General features: G+C 48.8%; 1 protein-coding gene across 2 annotated transcripts in view; it reads left to right on the top strand.

Moving 5' to 3' along the window:
• IQGAP1 (IQ motif containing GTPase activating protein 1) overlaps nt 1-22130 on the top strand; it is a 190134-nt gene that overhangs the window by 4509 nt on the left and 163495 nt on the right. Inside the window, exon 1 of one of the 2 annotated variants that reach the window (XM_044981138.1) lies at nt 21119-21255. The exons of the other annotated variant lie outside the window; for it this stretch is intronic. Coding sequence (XP_044837073.1) covers nt 21201-21255 — 55 coding nt within the window. The 5' untranslated portion in view covers nt 21119-21200. Of the gene's footprint in view, nt 1-21118; nt 21256-22130 lie in introns of those variants that run through there. 2 annotated transcript variants of the gene reach the window in all.

Genomic DNA, 22130 nt, shown 5'->3' with positions numbered 1-22130 from the left:
TTTTTTCTCACTTATTTTGACTCTAGTCCACATTCTATCTTATCTACACAAAGTCGCAACAACTTCTCACACAGTTCTTTCCCATTCGCCTCACACAATCCTCTCTTCTACAAATCTTGCGTTATTAGGGTTACAGCTAGCCTGACCCTTGCTAACAGAGTCTGTCATGGATTAAGATCCCCTAAAAATCCCTATCAGTTTTTTCTCTACTTTCATAGCCCCCCCTTTTGTACTTCTAGTACAATAGATATTTTCAAACCTCTATTTGCATTAAGCCATGGATTTCAGATTCCATGTCAGATGTTTCAACCTTAGGGGTTTTAATTGGATGTAATGACCATGCACGATTAGCATGGACATGAAAGGTATTACTATTATTACGTCTTTTACAACAACAACTACATAATCCTAAACTAAACAACAACAATACAAAAACCAACATTCCCATAATAATAATATGATGGGGTTGTTGTACAGTTTTAGTCACAAAGCACAATACAGCATACTTAGGACATAAAGTAAATACTCTATAAGCTGTATAAAAGGCATTCTTTTCAACTTAATATATATTTTGAAGCATATGAATTTACCCTTTTACTTCAGAGATTCTTTGAACCTCTGGTAACAATGAAAGCAAATCTTTGAAACCATTCAGATATTAAACTAGTCCAATTAAAGGGTATCTGGAACCTAAAGGCTACTTGTAATATTCTATCAGCAGGTCAGTATATAATGTGATTGCCTGTAACAGTAGTGAGATTAAAATGTATATCTTGCAACATGGTGGTTTTAACATACACACAGCTGTCATTAGCTTGAAAAAGTAGGTGTCCTGTCAGGGTAGTTCCTTGTCCCCTACCCTCCCAGCAGAACATTATCATGAACAGTGACAACTTCCCCTGGCTTCAGTTTAGGTATACACTGAAGCGGTGGGGGTTCTAACAGCCAAAATGTCCATTGACTCCCTATTCCTATCCAAATGTCCAGTGTTATTCTAGGGGCACTGACTATAAATTGGCTAGGCATACCAGGTAGTCTAATCTCCCAGATGTCACGGTGAATAATCCAGTCCCACATGCATCCTCCCCATGGACCCGGCAGGATTCAGTATGTGGGAGCCCACACACCCCTAACCGGTCCATATGCTTGGGAGGAGCACTGTGAACATCCACACTTCCACCTAGAAAGTCTCCAAGTGTGTCTCCGTGGCCACAGATCAGATGGTACTCCTGATGTGTCTGTAAGGGCAGTGGGCCAAGCCTGGTGCTCAAGATCATTCCGAATGGCCATCAGCTGGTCATTTAGGAAATCTTGAATTTCTGAACATGCTAGATACCACTGCAATGCCTTCCCAGCCTCAGTGATATTCAATACCATCTCTGTCAGCAACTTCTGGGTCATAGAACTAAGGATGGAAATAACATGTAACTCACCAACTCCAGCCTGTACTTGGGTTAGCTGGGCTCCAGAAATAAGGCCAGCGGCCTTTTCTAGTTGCCCCAATTTCTCATCATGTTCTTGGCTCTTAAAAATATTCCAAATTGCTGCTGCACTATTGGCCCCATCCCATAGGGATCTGGTCCAGTCCCTCTTCTTCCAGAGGAAATAACCCAGGCCCTCTGTTATGCTAATCTAATGGCAGCCCCCTGTGAGCAATTTGGGTATGTAGAGGTGATCTGGAAACTGGATAAGGGCAATGTAAATTTGACAGTCCCTAGTGTCATATCAATCACAGTCCATTGATATCCTAATACATCTCTCTTTGGTGTAGTACTATACCACATCTGTTATTTAACTAATCTCAGGTACTTTCAAGAGGCATTAACATTAATAGCATAGGAGGGGGTGTATTGTAATAAGGTACAGGTTACATTATTAATTACTGGAATAATTTCTGTACAGATAAAAATTCCAGTGGCAGAACAAACTCTTTGGGTATTCATTTGATTATTCATCAATTGGGTGACCAAATAACAATAAGACCCTCTTTCATGTAACACATTGCAAACTCCAGGAATAGCTATCATATCTACTTCACTATGGAACCCAGCAATTTCAATTACAGATTCTTGGGGTTCATTTGTAGTGATATCATATACTCCTATTTCCACTGATCCATCCTTTTTCCACTCAATTGTTTGCTTATATGGGATATCCTGAACTTAATTTTTTTTCCAAACAATCTTTAAATAAATCACTAAAGTGTGAAGGCCTTGGCCATTGGTTTTATCAAATATATGGCATTGTCTGTATTTGGATTTATTACAGGGGTAATAGTGTAATGGAGGACATGGCAGGGGCAGTGGCAACAAGGTGCCTTTGGTACTTGTCATTTAAAATCCAATTAGGAAGGGCAATACATGCTAAAGGACTTTTCCAAAAACACAGGGCGCAGCCTGTAGAATAAACCCCAACATCCAATCAATACCACATTCCCAAGCATGGTTCTCACAAATTTCTACCTGCCAGTGTATAATTCTTTGTTTCTTCATCAGGGTCAGTCTTTTGTAGTCAGGAATTCCTGGACTTTGGCAATTTCAGTAGAGCGAGTGTTCCTTCTTCTTTCCTGAAGCAGTCGTGGTTCAGTATCCTACAGGGGAGAGGTTACCAGCACATCACCCTGTAATGGTTTTGCTGCTTCTAGAAAAATCCAAAGGCACAGTAGGTCTGTCAGTGGACAAGGGAGAGGTTACCAGTACCTCACCTTGTCCTTTTTCCTTGCTGTCCAGAAGGCACAGCAGAGCTAGAAGGAGAAATAGGCTAATCATCAGTAGGAGAATCCTCCCGAGGTGGAGGGGTCTTTTTGCAGTGAGAAGCATGGGTCCAAGCAGTCAGTCCTTGGCACTTCACAGCGGTGTTGGTAGTTAGCAGGACTTAATAAGGGCCTTTCCAGCATGGAGCCAAAGCAGTCTTTCGTTGGTGGACCTTTACATAGATCCAGTCTCCTGGTTCCAAGGAGTGGCAGAGCTGCTAGGGTCAGGGCCGGCGCTTCCATTAGGCGACTCTAGGCGGTCGCCTAGGGTGCCAGGATTTGGGGGGCAGCATTTTGTGCGCTCCCCACAGGGCGCACGGGAGCTTCCGGTTCCACTCCCGTTGCGCCACCAAAGAAGGACCTTCTGCTGACGTGCCACGGAAAACAGCGACAGGCAATTGAGCAGCTCAATGACTGCCACTGTTGCCTGCGGCATTTCGGAGGAGGGTCCTTCTTCTGCGGCGCGACGGGAGTGGAACCGGAAGCTCCCGCGCACCCCATGGGGAGCGCACAAAATGCCGCCCCCCAAATTCTGCCTAGGGCGCCAGAGTTTCTGGTGCCACTCCTGGCTAGGGTCTTTGGGTAGCGCTTCTTTACCTGTGAGAAAAGAAACCTAACACATTTCATTAATACCTGGCAGTGTTTTGCACATCTCATAGCTGCTTGGGCACATTCAAGCCCCCCCTTTTCTTAGTTGTCAGCCAAGTCTTAGCTGTGAGCCGCCAGAGTCTTATCTTTAGACTGAGCATCCTAGCTATTTTTTTCCCCCCAGTTAATTCGTTCTGTTCTTTTTCCTTCTCCCCTTCTTGGCTTCTTTTAACCTACAAAGGAAACTTCCACTCTTCACTCATACACCTTTTCCCAACAATGAACACATACACATTGCCATTACACAGTACATTAGTCCTATTATTCAATGTATGCCAATAAAATAACTTTATTACAGAGCTTTGGAGCAACAAGCCAGGACAAGCATACCCACTTTTGAGGAGTCCACTCCGTACAACCTCTGGTGTCCAATAGCTTCCCACCCTCCCCAGCCGTCTGGCTAGAAATCTGAGGTAGCCAGAAGGATCCCATGTGCAATATGGGGAGTGGGTTAACTTTTCATGTCCTTGCTTCCAAAGACAATTGGTATGCAAATTTTGACAACAATTTCTCAATTAAAAGATCTGGCCAATGAAGTTTCTTTTTCTTACTTAATTAAATGTATTAGACTTTAGTATATCACATTTTCCTGATGTTTCCAAACACTTTGTATTTCAAGCTGAATAAAACAAGTATCTGCATTTTGATTTAACCCTTCTGTTTGATTTTAAACTAGACCATCCTAGGAAAATATTAAACACAGCAGTCCTGTCCATGAGACAAACACCACAAGACAGGACATAGAACACAAAACATAATTCCTATTGTGCCAGTAAATGCATGGTACATTGAAGGCTGTTCAGCTGGCATCAGTTTTCTCTGATTATCTGAAAGACAAAAAGAACAGAGGTCTACCCCTTCTGGGCAGTCAATCATTGCTTAAAATATACAAATACCCTTGTTGATTTCAGGCAAAACAGAGGAATTACCCCATATTTTCTTGTATTTGTTTCATAGGCAGCCCAGGTTTCAGTGGCTCCTACCTTATCAGTTAGATAATTTGCATTAATACAGATGCTTTCTGGCTTGTTTGTGGATCCAGAGCTATCCACAGCTTAAAGATTCTTACTTAAAAAGGGATACAATTAACTTTACCAGAATTTTGATTGCCTTTTTACTTCTAACTCCTGCTTTCAAACACACAATGATCTGAAAGAAAACACTACTTATTGTAGCCCCTTAGAGCCTAATAGGATTTTAATTACATAGCATTGTATACATTTCTTCAGCTAATTCGACTAAATTGTTCATAGCCAAATGATTGCAATCAAATAATTTCTTTGCCTGGATTTATTTACAAACATTTCAAAGACAGCAAGAACTTTCCTCTTTAGCATTTTTACAAAGTTCAACTGCTGTTCCCTCCAGCAACTTCTCACTCTTTTCTTAAACCACTTGCTTGTCTCCCAATGCCACTTTTATCAACTCAAATCATCATTTCAAATATTGTCCTGGGTATTTGAAATCCCCATGCTTATACTTACTTACTCCTTCCTTCCACTATGCCCTCAAAATTTTCCAACCTGTTTTCCAATCTCTCTATCTATTGTCTGCCCGCCTGGGCCCGATCCTGCTTTTCTCGCGGAACCATCCCTTCCATGGGCACCAGCTTTGTTCCACTACCAGTTTAGGAGAGTGGGCTTCTCAATTAGCCCCCACCATTCCTGGTCTCTCCCCTTAAACATTCTTACTCACAAGGCTACCTGAGTCCTCCCTCGTGAGGCTTGCCACGTGGGCAAAAATGCATGACCCTTTGGTGTTTAACTATTCAATTTTGTCTTGTGGCAAACACACTGGTGTTACGGCATATGCTGAGCACAAATGTTTAAATTTTGACAAGTCCCTGAAGGACCGGTCCTTGCTTAGCCAGTGCTTCCTTTTCTACCTGGAAGTCCTGTCTCAACTTGCCCTGGGTGTAGGTTTGAGTTGCTGCCTGGTTCAGGATCTATGCTCTTAATTGCTCAATTCTAGTTATCAAGTACACATCTCTTCCCTTTTCTCCAACTTCTTTATTGCCCAGTCCTGCTATTACTGGGGTAGATCCACCTGCAACCCTTCCCGGTCAGCCGGAGTGGAGAGAGGAATACTAAACCCCTCTCCAGTTCTCAGACTTACTGCGGCTGAGAGTGGGCACACCTTTAATCATGCAATCCTCAACATATAACACCAACAATACCAAGCAAAGCAAAGCAAACATAAAAATAACAAGGGCAAAACAAATAGATGGTGTGAATTCTGCAGGGCTCCCCGCTTTCTCAATTGCCCACCAAACTGTGACAAATTTATGTTACCAATCTATCCCTCGTGTCAGGTGATCAGGCTGACACTGCAGGATCATTGGGGAAGATAAAGAAAACACACCATATGACTGAATTTTAAAGCTTCATTAATAAAATAATAAACCAACAACAGAGAGTGTTGGGAACACTCCCACATCACTCAGGAAAAAAATAACATTAATGCCCCAAACCCTAAGCCACTTTCATACTCACACACGTACGTCCAGACTGGCCACGTCTGTGTATAATGTTCAAAGAAGGGGGAGAGGTGGACGGGAGATTATCCTGTATACAGCTTGTCCAGAATTTCCAACATGCTTCCGCTCTTGGGAGAGCTGTTCTTTTACACTCTGGGATCTCCTGCGGCATCTCTTTCAGAGATTCCAGTCCAGACCGGCTGCCTGCGGCTTCTTCAGCGTCACCAAGCCACACCGGCTCCAGGGTCACAAAGGCACACTGTTGGATCTCACTGGACAGTTAAGCTTTGCAAATGTAATCTCAGTCCTGTAATTTGTATTGCATTTGGTTTGCCTCTGTCTATATTTTTCCACAGCCAGCTGGGGCCAAAAGCAGTTTTTCTTTGTACTTAGCATGGTCTGCGTTGATTCTTGACCTTGAACACAGAGCAACTTTCTCTTTATCTCTGGGCAAAGCTGAATTTCAAATTAACCTGTTCCTTTCCTCAATAGACAAATTGCTCCCACTGTGTGTCAGAGGCTTTTTTATTTTTGGTGATTAAAAGCTCCTCTGAGATGTATGATCTATCTAGATTGAAGGTACCTTCTAATGGGCATTGTTTAGATGGATTTCCACGCATGTAGAGTCCAATTTTCTAAATATCTGCAGGTTCTAGGACCATAATGTATGTACATGTAATATGCTGGGGCACCCTTAGGGGGTGAGAGGGAATGCTTAGACTGTCCCCCATCCATTTTCCAATCCTACACAGGGAAAACACCCTGTTCGCTAGCGGCTGATAAACTAAGGAGCTCACGCTACAGGGCACTCACACAGGAGAGGCACACGGAAAGAAGAAGCGGGAGGGAAGATGGGTTCACACACTCCTAGACCCAGGTAGCTTCCTCGCTGGACGATGCCAGACCGAGTCAGCCCACCGTGGGTCGGATCTTCTACAGATCCTCTAGGTGGAGTTACCGGGCTTGCTTTAGAATATTTCTGGTCACGAGCTATTGCTTCGCAGAATACTCTGGGCGTCTTCTGGCAACTCTCATTCACATTGTGTACACACACACACACACACACGCGCACACACACACACACACCAAGGCCTCTGTTTCTAAATACCACGCTGCATCTGTACCTTATGTCTGGGCTCAATACACTTTCCCTTATGAGGCAGTAACAACCCCTCTTGAGGCGGTAAAACCCCCTCAGCTCCAGTGCATACCTAATGCATTTCCCTTACGCATTAACCTTATTGGGGCAGCCAAACTAACAGTTCCCCAGTATCGCATACAACTACCTTATTTAGGGTGGCAAAACTAAGTCCCCAGTACCACTTCAAACTAACCTTGTTGGGGGCAGTGAAACAGTTTCCCAGCACCGCTCTGCATCTGATCTTGCTGCACAGTCAATAAGTTCAGATGGCATAAGCCCAACAGGGACAGATGGCCCCACGGACAGTCCTCCTCCGATTCCCCAATAGAGATTTCAAAAGGTCTCATAACTCTCTTGTGGCGCCATGGGGTTCGAAGGGGAACGATCCGTAGCAGCTGTCTGTGTCTCCATGGGCATTGCCATCCCGGACGAGCCCCCAAATTGTCGGAGAAAAACTTAGTTCTCACTTTTTGGTTGGATGCAGCAAAGTCAATACTTTATTTATTCTCAAGCAATTGTATAGAGGGAGGGAGTGCACTAGGACACAGGGTTTCCCCCTCCTAGGCAGGTCTCTCAGCAGGTAAACAAATACAGCAAGCATTTATACCTTTTGTTACATACAATAATAAGCCACAGCTGCATTTTGTTTATACATAGGTCATCCTGACCAATACTGCTGACCCTATTAGGAAAGAAAGGGATGAGAGATCTGCACCAAATATGGAACAGGAATTGAGTCAGGCATAGTTAGGTGATAAGAGGACCAGGCAAGGGTTAGAGAAAGAAGTTTTGTTTGAATGAATGCTGGGGTTATTTCTGTAGTTATAAGGATTTTTAAAAAATCCTATATGCTGTAAACTCTATTGAGCAAACTTAGTACAGAGGTAGCTTTGAGACAACGTGCTGGGCTGAGGTGGGTTCCAGCTGAAGGACTGAGGAACTTGAGACTGCAGAGAGAACAGTAGTTTTCATAAAAAACTCTGATGCATATGTCTCAGTGACAGGTTGCCACCCTAGGGGTGCAGTCTGGGAGCTGTGGGAACTGCTGGACCCCTCTAACCACTCAGTTGGGTTGGCCCTGCTTACACTCCTTGGAGACACAGACAGCCTAACCCAGGTCCTGTTATCACCCAACCTGACAGCAGATGGCACCACACACCGAAACCAAGCTACCTGAGAGATCAGTTTCAGCCAAGCCACTCAAATACATGCAGGAGACAGCAGCCAATTTCCCAGCTTTTCAGACTCACCCTGCACCACTGGAGTATAAACCCAAAATTATATCATCTTGCGCTGCACAGCATAAGCTCATAACATTCGCCCCCTCCCTCAGTGTGGAAAGGAATATGCAACAGCCTTTGCCCCTGAGCTATGATTCCCACACACTGCACTCCAACTCACTGGTTCAGCTAAAGCAAAAATAAGTTTATTAACCACAAAATATAGATTTTAAGTGATTATAAGTGATAGCAAACAGATCAAAGCAGATTACCAAGCAAATAAAGGAAAAAAACACAAACTAAGCTTAATATACTAAATAGATTGGATATGAATAGCAGATTCTCATGCTAAGAGATACAAGCAGGCTGCAGATTCTAAAGTGGCAAGTTGCACTTGCTTTACAGCTTGGAATCCCCAGGTGTTTGATTCACAGGCTAGAAATCCCTTTAGCCTGGGTCCAGTACTTCCCCCAGTTCAGTGTTTGTTCCTCAGGTGTTTCCAGGAGTCTTCTGGGGTGGGGGTGGGGGGGGTGAAGAACCTCAGATGTTGGCATGCCCTGCCTTATATACCTTTTGAATCAGGAAACCTTTTTCAAAGCTTGGTTCCCAGACCAGTCTGTGGAAAAATACTGACATCCCAAGATGGAGTCCAGCATCATGTGGTCTGATCACATGTCCTTGTAGAGTCATAGCAGCCATTACTCACAGGCTGTTTGGAATGTTCTCAGGGAGGCTCATCACCAGGTGGAAGACAAGCTTCTTTCCTTAGGCCTATTGCTTTTTTCCTAATGGCCCATTGCCCTGACTAGGCCCTTCCCAACCCACTATCTAGACTAAAAGCATCTTGTCTAGTGGGCGTTTCCCATGTGTAACTACATTTGGAATACAGATAGATAGTAAATATTCATAATTTCAGACATCAAAATGATACATGCATACAAATAGGATAATCATATTCAGCAAATCATAAATTTTCCAATGACACCTAACATGACTTATCTTGGATAAAATACATCATAATTATGCTACGATCATATCATAATAATATCACTCTGAACAATATGGGATGCAGTGTCACAGTCTCCACCTAACAGTTAAAGCTGAAATCACTTCAGCTGGGCCAAGTGGTAGGGGCAGCTTAAACCTTCCAGAATCTGTGGACTCCACCAACCCAGGCTAATAAACTAAGGGCATGTCTACACTGGCAAAGTTACAGCACCGGGAGTTACAGTGCCACTCAGAGAGCACTGAAAGGAAACATCTGTTATGTGTTCACACTGTCAGCTGCCTACGCAATAGTGTGGAATTTGGAGTGTTGCACTCTGGAGCGCTATTCCACAGAGCGTCAAGTATCAGAGGGGTAGCCGTGTTAGTCTGGATCTGTAAAAGCAGCAAAGAATCCTGTGGCACCTTATAGACTAACAGACGTTTTGCAGCATGAGCTTTCGTGGGTGAATACCCACTTCTTCAGATGCAAGTGGTGGAAATTTCCAGGGGCAGGTTTATATATGCAAGCAAGAAGCAAGCTAGAGATAACAAGGTTAGTTCAATCAGGGAGGATGAGGCCCTGTTCATCCTCCTTGATTGAACTAACCTCATTATCTCTAGCTTGCTTCTTGCTTGCATATATATACCTGCCCCTGGAAATTTCCACTACTTGCAGCCGAAGAAGTGGGTATTCACCCACGAAAGCTCATGCTGCAAAACGTCTGTTAGTCTATAAGGTGCCACAGGATTCTTTGCTGCTTATTCCACAGAGCATTTCTTCCTCTTCTGCCACTAAGAGTTGTGGGAAGACAGAGGGGGTCGCGGGGCATCCTGGGTCCTGTCCCAATGCCCTGGGATGCACTGCTTTGCATCTCAGCAATCCCTGTACTTCTGCATTTGGCACCATCTTTCAATGATTTGTGTACTGCGCACCCTGCCTCTTTCGGCTGCAGGAAGGGATCCCGAACTGTTGACCAGTATGCTGCTCATTCTGAACAATATATCACAAGTGGCAGTGGAGTTATTCCTTAAACTACAAAGGCAAGAGGAGTGTGACATTAATCTCACCACGCATACTAGCTACAACATAAGATTGCTTGTGGGATTCACGGAGGTGCCGACCACAGTGCAATGCCGCTTTTGGGCTCGGGAAACAAGCACTGAGTGGTGGGATCACATTGTGATGCACGTCTAGGATGACGAGCAGTGGCTGCAGAACTTTTGGATGAGGAAAGCCACATTCATGGAACTGTGTGATAAGCTCACCCCAGCCCTGCGGTGAAAGGACACGCGAATGAGAGCTGCCCTGCCATTGGAGAAGCGCATGGCAATTGCACTGTGGAAGCTGGCTACTCCAGACTGCTACCAATCAGTCGCTAACCAGTTCAGAGTGGGAAAGTCGACCATTGGACTCGTTTTGACGGAAGCGTGCAGGGCCATTCATCCCATCCTGCTCCAAAAGACCGTGACTTTGGGCAACGTGCGTGACATTGTGGATGGCTTTTCACAAATGGGCTTCTCTAACTGTGGAGGGGCGATAGATGGTACGCATATTCCAATTCTGGCACCAGACTACCTAGCCACCAAGTACATTAATTAGAAGGGGTATTTCTCAATGGTTCTCAAGGCGCTTGTGGATCGTGGATGTTTCACAGACATTAACGCAGGCTGGTCCGGAAAGGTGCATGACGCACGCATCGTTCAGAACACTGGCCTGTTGAGGAAGCTGCAAGCAGGGACTTTCTTCCTGCACCAGAAGATCACCATAGGGGAAGTTGAAATGCCCATTGTGATCCTGGGAGACCCCGCCTACCCCTTAATGCCAAGGCTTATGAAGCCGTACACAGGGCACCTTGACAGCAGCAAGGAGTGGTTCAACAACAGGCTGAGCAAGTGCAGAATGACTGTTGAGTGTGCTTTTGGCCATTTAAAGGCCCGCTGGCGCGGCCTTTGCCTCTGTGGGAAGCTAGACCTGGCGGATGACAATATTCCTATGCTTATAGCTGTGTGCTGTACGCTCCATCATTTTTATGAAGAGAAGGGTGAAAGCTTCACTCAGGGCTGGACCACAGAGGCTCAGTGCCTGGAGGCTGTTTGAACAGCCAGGGACCAGGGCTATTAGAGGGGTGCAGCACGGGGCCATAAGGATCAGGGATGCCTTGAGGCAGCAATTTGAAACTGAAAGTCACTAATATTTGTTGCTATGCTCAGGAGTGCAGTGCTTGTAGTGCTAGGAGGTGATTGGTGAAGACGATGCAATATGAAGGTTTAACATAATTGTCTGTTGCTTTTCAGGGCTCTGTTTGCTTTCAATCAATAAAGATTGCTTTCAAATCAACACAATTCTTTCATTAAAAAACAACAACCAGAGGAGAGAGTCAAACAGAAAAACCCCATCAGCAGTGAAGGGGTTGGAGGGAAGGGAAGATCCCTGGAGGAGGTGGGGTCCTGGGACAGCTAAAGATTTGTGTATGTCCAGGGATTATATCCAGCATTCTCCTCTGGAGACAATGCAGTGGCTACTGTACTTCATCAGGGCCAAACTGCAGAGGGATGGGTGTTGAGTGCAGTGGGTAGTCGGAGTCCACAGTGCTGGAATGGGAGGGGGAAGGAGTGGAATACCACAGATATAGACAGAGCCAGGAGGTTGATAAGAATGTGTTGGCGGTGTCTGTGGGGACCATGGGAAAGAGTTTTGTGACAGCGGCTGCAGGGGAGGGCGGGCATGGAGCTGCTCAGTTTGCATAGCTAGCATTGCCTGGAGCGTGTCTGCTTGGCACTCCATAACGTTTAAGAGCCACTCTGTGGCTTCATTCTGGAGTGCTGTGTTCTCCTTTTGGTCCCTCTTCTCGCTGTCCTGCCACTCCTTCAATTCCTGCTTCTTGGCCATGGAGTGCATCAGAACATCATGCAGAAAGTCCTCCTTGATTCTTCTTGGCCGCTTTCTAATTCCGCAGAGCCGTTCAGCCGCCGATAACAAAGAGGGAGGCTAGGCTCCCACGGTCATCTCTGTGAAGTTTAAATGCAACATTTTACAGAAGAAGTATTGTTTGCAGCACACAGTGAGGGATAGCTCAGTGGTTTGAGCATTGGCCTACTAAACCCAAGGTTGTGAGCTCAATCCTTGAGGGGGCCATTTAGGGAACTGGGGTGAAAAAAACTCCAACTGTCTGGGGATTTGTCCTGCTTTGAGCAGGGGGTTGGACTAGATGATCTCCTGAGGTTCCTTCCGACCCTGATATTCTATGACTGCGTCTATGACTTCTAAAATACAGCCAGTAGTCACACACTGTTATATCCTTGGGGGCAGCCGGTTTAGGAAGAAATCACTTGAGGCCAGACAGCTAACAAAACTACCATTTTATTTACAGACACAGAGCTCACCCAACTGGCCGAAACTGGCTGGGCTATCCCCTAATAATCTAACTCAGTTGCCATAGCAACAAAAACCATGACAACCAAATACACAACATATTCCTCCCCCCCTAATAAAAACATCCCCTAAACAAAACACACACTAGACTAGAGAAGGAGGGTAGACTGCCTCCATTCCCGGCTAAACCCTGGGGATTATTTTGCGCCATAACCGTGGGTTCGCCCTAGCTAAAGATCCAGCCGATGAGGAGGCCTTCTGTCTCTAGGTGGATTACGGTGAACTTCTGGTGGTGTTGCACCCGAAAGTACCATGGGCTCAGGGTCCGCAGCACGAACAGGTGAGGAGGTGGAATCAGCTCGTGCTGGGCAAAGGGGTATCTCAGCCGCCAGCAGTAATGGAGGAGAACAGTCAGGAACAGGTGATTTGTGATTCGGTGTCTCACCAGAAGAGGTGAAGTCAGACCCCTCAACTGCAGATGTGTCCTGAGGACTGGCATGACCTGGCAACAGCTGATCTACATGTCGCCGCCAGGTAAGATTCTCTGCAGTCCGGACTGTGTAGGAAACAGGTCCTGTTTGAGTGATGATTGTGGCAGGGACCTATTTAGCTCTGGAAGTATAATTCCGAGCCAAAACTGGCTGTCCCGGGCTAAAGGTTCGGTCTTTTGCTCTGGGTGCCCGTCTGATGACTTGATATTGCTGCTGATGTTGCACAATTTGTCGGGGTTCAGAAGGTTTCAGCAGATCAAAGCAAGTGCGCAGCTGTCGTCCCATCATTAGAAAGGGACGCCCGGGGATGCCTGGGTTGTAGCATGAGGTGTGTTTCTGTAGGAAAGTAAGAAGGTATCCAGACGCTTTTGAATGGAGTGTTGTCCCCTTGCTGATTTCAAAGCGTGTTTCATTGTCTGCACAAATCTTTCAGCTAATCCGTTGGTGGATAGATGATATGGTGCTGACGTGATGTGGTGTATCCCATTTGCCTTCATAAAATTTTGAAACTCCTGAGAGACGAACTGCATTCCGTTGTCGATCACAAGTTGTTCTGGCAGACCAAAACGACTAAAGAGTCCTCGTAGTTTTTGGATAGTACTCTCTGCAGTAGTGGACTGCATTATAGAGACTTCTGGCCATTTAGAATGGGCATCTACTGCCACCAAGAACATGCTTCCTTCAAGGGGGCCAGCGAAGTCAACATGAATACGTTGCCACGGGTTTTCAGGCCAGTCCCATGGGTGTAGGGGTGCCCACTGGAGTGCATTCCTCACATCCTGACATGACATACAAGCTTTTTCCTTCTCTTCAATAGCACTGTCCAATCCAGTCCACCAAAAATAGCTTTGTGCAATTTCCTTCATGCGCACTATTCCACAGTGACCGGAATGTAGCTGTTCTAACATCTGTGATCTCAGTGGTGGTGGAATAATGACACGTCTCCCCCACAACAAACAACCAGATTGGACCGATAACTCCGTCCTCCTGGACATGTAGGTAACAAGGTAAGGTGAGACCGGAGAGGTTTGTCGACTTTTTCCGTGCATCACCAGGTCCATAACTTGGGACAATACTGGGTCAACGCGAGTTGCCTTCTTTATCTGAGTAGCAGTGATGGGTGTATTCTCTACCTGTTCAAAGTAGAAGATTTCCTTTTGGGCACTATCTTGATGTTTGACCGGCAAAGGCAACCTTGAGAGGCTATCTGCATTGCCGTGCAGAGTGGATTTCCGATATTTGATTTCATATGTGTGTGCTGAAAGTAACAATGCCCAACGTTGCATACAACTAGCAGCTAATGGGGGAATGCCTGTGTAGGGTCCAAAAATTGACGTCAGAGGTCGATGGTCTGTGAGAAGAGTAAACTTTCGCCCAAACAGGTACTGATGAAACTTCCGAATTCCAAAAACAATTCCTAATGCCTGACATTCGATTTGGGCGTAGTTAGTTTCTGCTTTGCTTAGAGTGCGTGAAGCAAAAGCAATAGGTCTTTCTTCTCCCGAAGGCATAATGTGTGACACGACTGCTCCCACTCCATAAGGGGAGGCATCGCAGGCCAATTGTAGGGGTAAGGATGGATCAAAGTGCGTTAGAACTTCAGAATTTAGCAATGCATCCTTAGCTTTGTTAAATGCAACATCACAGGCTTCAGTCCACTTCCAGGCCTTGTTCTGCCCAAGGAGCTCATGAAGTGGTTTTAGCAGTGTGGCTAACTGTGAGATGAACTTTCCATAATAGTTCAGTAGTCCTAGAAACGAGCGCAGCTGGCTTACATTTCGAGGTGGGGGAGCCTCCACAATAGCTTTAACTTTTGCAGGGGCCTTATGAAGACCTGCAGAATCAATGATGTGTCCCAAATATTCAACAGAGGGCTTGAAGAATTCACACTTGTCTTTGCGAACTTGTAGGCCATACTCTTCCAGTCTTTGTAGGGTAGCCTCTAAATTCTTTAAGTGATCCTCTTCATTTCTTCCAGTGACCAGGATATCATCCAGATAGCACTGAACTCCTGACAAGCCACACAAGATCTGGTCCATAGCCCTCTGGAACAGGGCGGGAGCAGACGTTATTCCGAAGGGTAGGCGACAGTATCAATAAAGCCCCTTATGAGTCACAATAGTCAACAGCTCTTGGGACTTTTCATCGACGTGCATCTGTAAATATGCTTGACTCAGATCAATCTTACTGAACTTTTGTCCCCCAGCCAGGCCTGCGAAGAGGTCATTGATGCGGGGAAGCGGGTATTGCTCTGCACACAACACTGGGTTGACAGTGACTTTAAAATCACCGCAGATCCGGAGAGAGCCATCTTTCTTCACTATTGGAATGATAGGAGTGGCCCATGAGCTATGGGTAACTGGTATTAGGACTCCATTGGTGACCAGGCGCTCCAGGTCTGCTTCAACTTTTGGCCTGATGGCATATGGCACAGTTCGGGCTTTCAGATATTTTGGTGGACTGTCAGGTTTAATGTTCAATGTCACAGTGATTCCCTTCATACTTCCCAAATCATTTCCAAAAACAGCAGCATGTTTCCTTAGTATAGGGGTTAGACTGGTTTCTTCTTTAGTCATCCGGTGCACTTCTGCCAAGTTCAGTTGAATCTTCCCAAGCCAAGACCTACCCATTAAGGCTGGGTAGTTACCTCTCACAACAAACAGTGGCAATTTAGCAGCCTGTTCATTGAGCTCCACCTTAACATCAATAGTGCCCAACATGGGCACAGCTTCTCCCGTATACGTCTTCAGAACAGTTTTTGTTGCCTTAAGCGGAAGATGCTGTAGCTTTTCTTTATACACAGTCTCGGAGACCAGCGAGACGGCTGCACCGGTGTCCAGTTCCATGCGTATAGGTTTGCCATCCAACAACGGGGTTACCCAGTATTCATGTGAGCCCACTGCCAAAGACAAAACATGCAGTGCACTTCCTCTTGCGCTGAGGTGTCACCTTGATCATCCTGGGTCTGCTCTAGGGTATGCAGGGTTCCTCTTTTTGTCGGCCAGACCACCGGCCTCTTTTTCTTTTGTTTACAGGCACACTCAATGTGTCCCTTTTTGCCACAGTGTCGACACACCAGGTCCTTACACCAGCATTCTGATGCCTGGTGACCCGGCTTACCACAGCGGTAACATTCTTGACCTGCACAGTTTTGTGGGTCAGTTCTTGTGACACTTTTTGCACCCTAGGGGATGCACCGATGTATTGCGCCTCCCTTGTAGCCAGTTCCATGGAGACAGCAATATCAACAGCCTTCTGTAATGTAAGCTGAGCCTCTATCAGTAGGCACTTCCGTATAGCTTCACAGTAGAGGCCACACACTAACCTGTCATGCATGGCATCATTTAACATCTCTTTAAATTCACAGTGTTCTGCTAGCTTTTTTAAAATTGCTACAAATTGTACAACTGTTTCATCTTCCTTTTGGTCTCTTTTGTGGAACCTATATCTTTCAGCAATTACCAGTGGTTTTGGGGAAAAATGGGACCCCAGGATTTCCACAATGTCACTGTAAGATTTAGTCTTAGGCTTAACAGGATGTAGTAAGCTGCGTAGCAGGGAGTAGGTTTTAGCCCCTACAACACTTAAGAATATTGGCACCTTCTTCACTTCTGTCAGGGCCGCCCAGAGGATTCCGGGGGCCCGGGGTCTTCGGCGGCGGGGGGCCCCGCTTCGGCGGTAAGTCGGCGGCGGGGGGGTCCTTCCGTTCCGGGACCCGCCGCCAAAGTGCCCCAAAGACCCACGGCGGGGACCCCCCCTCCACCGAATTACCGCTGAAGTGGGACCCGCCGCCGAAGTGCAGCCCCCACCGCGGGTCTTCGGGGCACTTCGGCGGCGGGTCCCGCTTCGGCGGTAATTCGGCGGCGGGGAGTGGGGGTCCTTCTAGCCTGGAGAGGAAGGACCCCCAGCCAGCGAAGACCGGGAGCTAAGAAGCTCCGGGGGCCCGGGCCCCGCGAGAGTTTTCCGGGGCCCCCGAAGCGAGTGAAGGACCCTGCTCCAGGGGCCCCGAAAAACTCTCGTGGGGGCCCCTGCTGGGCCCGGGGCCTGGGGTAAATTGCCCCACTTGCCCCCCCTCTGGGCGGCCCTGGCTTCTGTAATGTCATTTGTAATAACAAAAAGCTCAAAACGCTCAGTATATACAAAAGGTTCCAGTGGCCTGGTCAGAGTAGCCATGATTTTTAGTTTCACTTTCACAGTCAGGGCAAACAAGCAGGTTTTTTGTTTGTTTGTTCTTTACCTTGACTTCTACTTCCTTCTGTTACTGGAGCAGCACCAGAATCCCACCCTCGTCACCACTTGTTATATCCTTGGGGGCAGCCGGTTTAGGAAGAAATCACTTGAGGCCAGATAGCATACAGCTAACAAAACTACCATTTTATTTACAGACACAGAGCTCACCCAACCGGCCGAAACTGGCTGGGCTATCCCCTAATAATCTAACTCAGTTGCCATAGCAACAAAAACCATGACAACCAAATACACAACACACACGACACTAACTGGCTGACCCCAGGCAAGCACACGAGCCACAAGACCCCCAAAATGGTGAGCAGGGGCAGGGTAAATCACTCTTCCCGGACCCTGCTGTACGCTGGGCACGTGGCTCTTGGGGAGAGACAGCACTGTAGGGTAGGGGCTGATAATCATTCCTGTCCCCACACTTTCCACAGGATGTGATCATTATGGAAGATATCTTGCTGCTGAGGGTGAGCAGAGAATCAAGGGAGGGTCTTTTCCAAGACTGCAGCTTCCACCCTGCCCCTATGTGGCTCGCCTGTGTGCAGCAATGGTCCCCTCCTTCCCCGTGACAGCACAGTGGCGTGGGAAAGTTACCATTAATGAGGCAAGAAACAAAGCAGCTCTGCCAAAGAACCCGCGGCAGTGGATTGCCCAGTATCTCCATGAGAGTTTCCTTGAGATCTCTGAGGCAGAGTCCTGTGAAGTGAGGGAGTCAGTCAATAGCCTGTTCCACCGCTTGGACTAGGCATGCAGTGGGAGACAAGCCTGCTTTCTGCAACCCTCCTACCCACAACAACTCACTTCAGTGATTCCCAAAATCAAATCCACTTACCAGGGGCCTCCTCTCCTGTTTGCGCTTTGCCAACATCCAACAGCTGTGACTGGCTAGCCTTCCCCGGAGTAGAAAAGAGCTCCTGGCTGCATGCATCTCTGACCTCCGAGTCATCCTCTGCCTCTGGGTTCCCCTCCATCTCCACATCGTCATCCAAGATTTCCTCCTCATGGCTCAGTCCGCTCTCGACTGGCACGCGAGGCACCGAAGTATCCACAGGGGTCTTCGCAATGGAGGTGGGGTTGCCGCCGATTATCGCGTCCAGCTCTTTGTAGAACCGGCAGCTCATGAGTGTAGCACTGGAGGGGCGGTTTGCCTCCTGCACCTTGTAGAAGGTGTTTCACAGCTCCTTCACTTTGACCCTGCACTGCAGTGTGTCCCGGTCATGGCCCCTTTCTGTCATGCCTTGTGAAATCTGTCCATAGGTATCTTAATTCCTATGGCTTGAGTGCAACTGGGACTGGATAGCCTCCTCTCCCCAAATGCTGACAAGATCCAGCAGCTCAGCATTGCTCCAAGTGGGGGATTGCCTGGTGCGTGGAGCAGACATGGCCACCTGGAAAGATGTGCTGAGACCACTGCATGCATCACCAAGCAAACAGGAAGGGGACTTTCAAAATTCCTAAGAAATTTAAGGGGTGGGGATGACAGTTGGTTACCTGAGGGTAGGGCATTAGAGTTCAAACCGATGACCAAAGAGGCGAGAACAGGCATTGTGGGACACCTCACGGAGGCCAATTGCAGCGCTGTAATTGACGTGTCTACACTGGCACTACAGCGCTGTAGCCCCGGCACAGAAAGATGTACATCTCTTGTCTTGGTGGTTTTTTTACAGAGCTGCAACAGCGCAGTTTCTGTGCACTTAGTGGCTTGGCAGTGTGTACATCTCAGGAGTTACAGTGTAGAAAGATGCTTTAATGCACAGAAACTTGCTAGTGTAAACAGGGCCTGAGAGTGGGGAGCTGGGGAAGAAGGAAGTGGCCAGAAGGCACTTGCTAGTCAGTTGCCAGTAGAGGGCTGAGCTTGGGTCTGTTTTTAAGACATACAGGAGGTTGGAAGCCTTACCTACTAGATGATAATTTATTAGTTGCAGTCTTTCTCAAACATATTCTTTTGTTCCCCTTCAATAAAGTTGTCTTTGTTTTAAACCCCTGGACTTGCTGCTTGGGAGTGGGGAAGTATTGCCCATCAAAGCTATCTGGGGGTTGGATAGTTTCCCATGTGTTTGGATGGGGGTAGGGAGCTGTGTGTGTGTGTGGGGGGGCTGTGCAGTAGGGGGTTGTGGGAGAGCATGGCTGGGCTTGGGGTGGTGTGTGGGAGGGCAGCACAGCTGAGTGTGAGTGTGTCTGTGGGGTCTGGCATGGCTGAGACGGTGTGTATGTGTGAGCGGGCCAGTGCAGCTGCGAAGGGGGGTGGTGTGGCTGGGTTTGGGGGGGATGTGTATGTGGGCAGGGGGCTGTGTGTGTAGGAGTGGCACAGCTGAGCAGAGGGGATGAGTGTATGGGGGTGGTGTGAGACTGGAAGGTGGTGCGGATGGCCTGGGAGATTTTGGGGGGAGATGCAGCTGGCCTGAGGGGGGTGCTGAATGCGTGTGGTGTCCTTGCATGACTGGGGGTGCTTTGTGTGTGGGGCCTAGCTTGACTGTGTGTGTGTGAGAGGAGCTGTGGAGGGGAGTGGTGTGGTTGGGCTGGGGGGTCTGTTTGTGTGTGGGCTGGGATGGTGTGGCTGGGCAGGGGGCTTCATGTATGTGGGGTTAGCATGGCTGAGTGTGTGGAGGTGGGGGAGACCAGCACAGCTGTGGGGGCTGTGTATGGGGCAGGAGGTGGTGAGGCTGTGTGTGGGGGAGCTGGCAGCATGTCTGGGCTGTGAGCATGTGTATGTGTGTCCAGGGTGGGTGCAGGGGGTTGTGTTTATGGGGGTGGCAGGACTGGGCTTGGTGAAGAGGATTGTGTGTGGGCAGTATAGCTGGGCAGGGGTGGTTATGTGCAGGGGTAGGCAGTGCGGCTGAGGGATGCTGTGTTTGGGGGCAGAGACAGTGTGGCTGTTTGGGGGGGCTCTCTGTGTAGAAGGAGGTGTGGCTGGGTGGGGCCTGTAGGGGGCATAGCTGGGTCTTGTGGGGAGCACAGCTAAAGGTGTGTGTGGGGAGAGGGACTCACCCTGGCTGAGGCACTATCTACTTGGTGCAGGAGGTGTGTTTGTGCAGGCAATAGCAAAGCTAGGTGGGGGAGGCAGAAGTGTGGTGGGGATGGATGTGTCTGTGTGGTGCTACCTATACTGCAAAGAGGGTCAGTAGTGCAGCTGGGTAGGGGATTATGGGGAGGGCACAGAAGGGGATGGGGCTGGGGGCTCTGTGTGTGTGATGCTACCTAGGCCATGCAGGGGGCTGTGAGCGGTGGGGATCTGTTGGAAGGGTTGGCATAGCTGGGTGGAGGGCAGTGGGGGGTAGCACAGCTAGGAGACAGTGCAGAGGTCCATGTGTGGGGTGGGCTGTGGCAGAGCTGTGGGAGGGAGGAGCTTGGCAGGGGAAAGTGGCACAGATGGGGAGGCTATAGGGGACAGTAGCATAGCTGGGTGGGGGCTGCGTGGCTTTGTGTGGGGACGAGGGGGCGGGGGGGCTGAGGGATGTCACAGCTGGCTGCGGGGCTGCAGCACACCTGGGGGGGAAGAGGGGGCAGTGCCGCGGCTGTTGGGAGGCCGCGGGGGGCGGTGTGGGACAGCACGGCTCTGCGTTGGTTTGGGGCTGAATGGGGGGCTGCTGCTCGGCTTTCGGGGGCGTGGTGGGGGGCACTGCGGAGGGAGCGCGCGCTGCCCGCTTCCGCAGGGGCGCTGAAGGGTCAGGAGCCGGGCTGGGGGGAGAACGGGGAGCGGCGCTAAGCGCGCAAGGCGCGGGCTGCCGGGGGCGGGCGGCTCCGGGCGGTGCCTCTTTGCGACACACCCAGCGCTGAGACCAGGAACAGGAACAGCCGCTCCCGCCTCAGCCGCTGCTGCTGCGTCCGCCCAGCCCCGCAGCGACCGAACGGCCCGGCCCGGCCCGCAGCACCATGTCTGTCTCGGAGGAAGCTGACGGGCTCGGGGTGGCCCGGCCCCATTACGGCTGTGAGTACCCGGGAGGGCGGTGCCCGCCTTCGGGGCCCAGGGGCTTCCCGCTGTTCTGGGGATGGGCCCCGTCTTCGCGCCCGCCGCCCCTGCCCGAGTGTCCCGGCTCTGAGGATCCTGTGGGGCGTGGAGATGGGTTCGGGGACAGTCGGGGGACGCGGGTTGTGGTCTGCGGCCGGGGCCTGTGGGTTGGGACCGGTCCCGGGGCCGGGCGGGGCGGGGAGCTTGTCCGCGGCGCTGGGGGATGGGGACGGTCTGACTGGAGCAGTCACGTCTGACTGACGCGCAGTCGTCAGCGCCGCCGCCCTCCGCATGGCGGGGCTCGGTGTGCCTGCCTGAGCCCAGCCGGCCCCGGCGGCCGCCTCTGGACAGTGGGCGCCTAAGGGTGCCTTGGCACATGGGGCAAGTGAGGAAGTCACAGAAGCTGCAACTGCCTCGTGTCTCACGTAGAATTAGCGCTGGAAAAGACTTGCTCGGTCAGAACGAGCCTCGCTCCTCCCCGGGGCCTGTGCGGGCGTGTTCCTTGCAGAATTCGGTCTCCAGGGCTCTGCCAGGCCAGTTTTATTGACCTTAGTGTTGGGGTTTCTACCCCTTTCTTTGGGAGACTCCCATGGCTACATTGATCTGTCAAGGATCTTTTGCTAATGGTCTGTCTAAATTTACCTTGTCTGAATTCAAACATCTCAATTAATCTTTGCATGTTCAAGTTTTCCTTTTCTGTGTTTCTTGAACAAAACTATCAGGTTACAGGGCTGCTTCCTCCTCATTCTGCTGTATTAACGTAAATGTACTATTCACTACTTTTAGATATTCTGTAAAAGACATCTGAAATATTTGGAAACAAATCAGTCTTAAAATATTAGAGAGACTAGGTG

Source organism: Mauremys mutica, chromosome 11 (genome assembly GCF_020497125.1).
Source record: "Mauremys mutica isolate MM-2020 ecotype Southern chromosome 11, ASM2049712v1, whole genome shotgun sequence".
Lineage (NCBI taxonomy): Eukaryota > Metazoa > Chordata > Testudines > Geoemydidae > Mauremys > Mauremys mutica.
The sequence above is the reverse complement of the archived record's forward strand: the minus strand, read 5'-3'. Positions and strand labels throughout refer to the sequence as shown.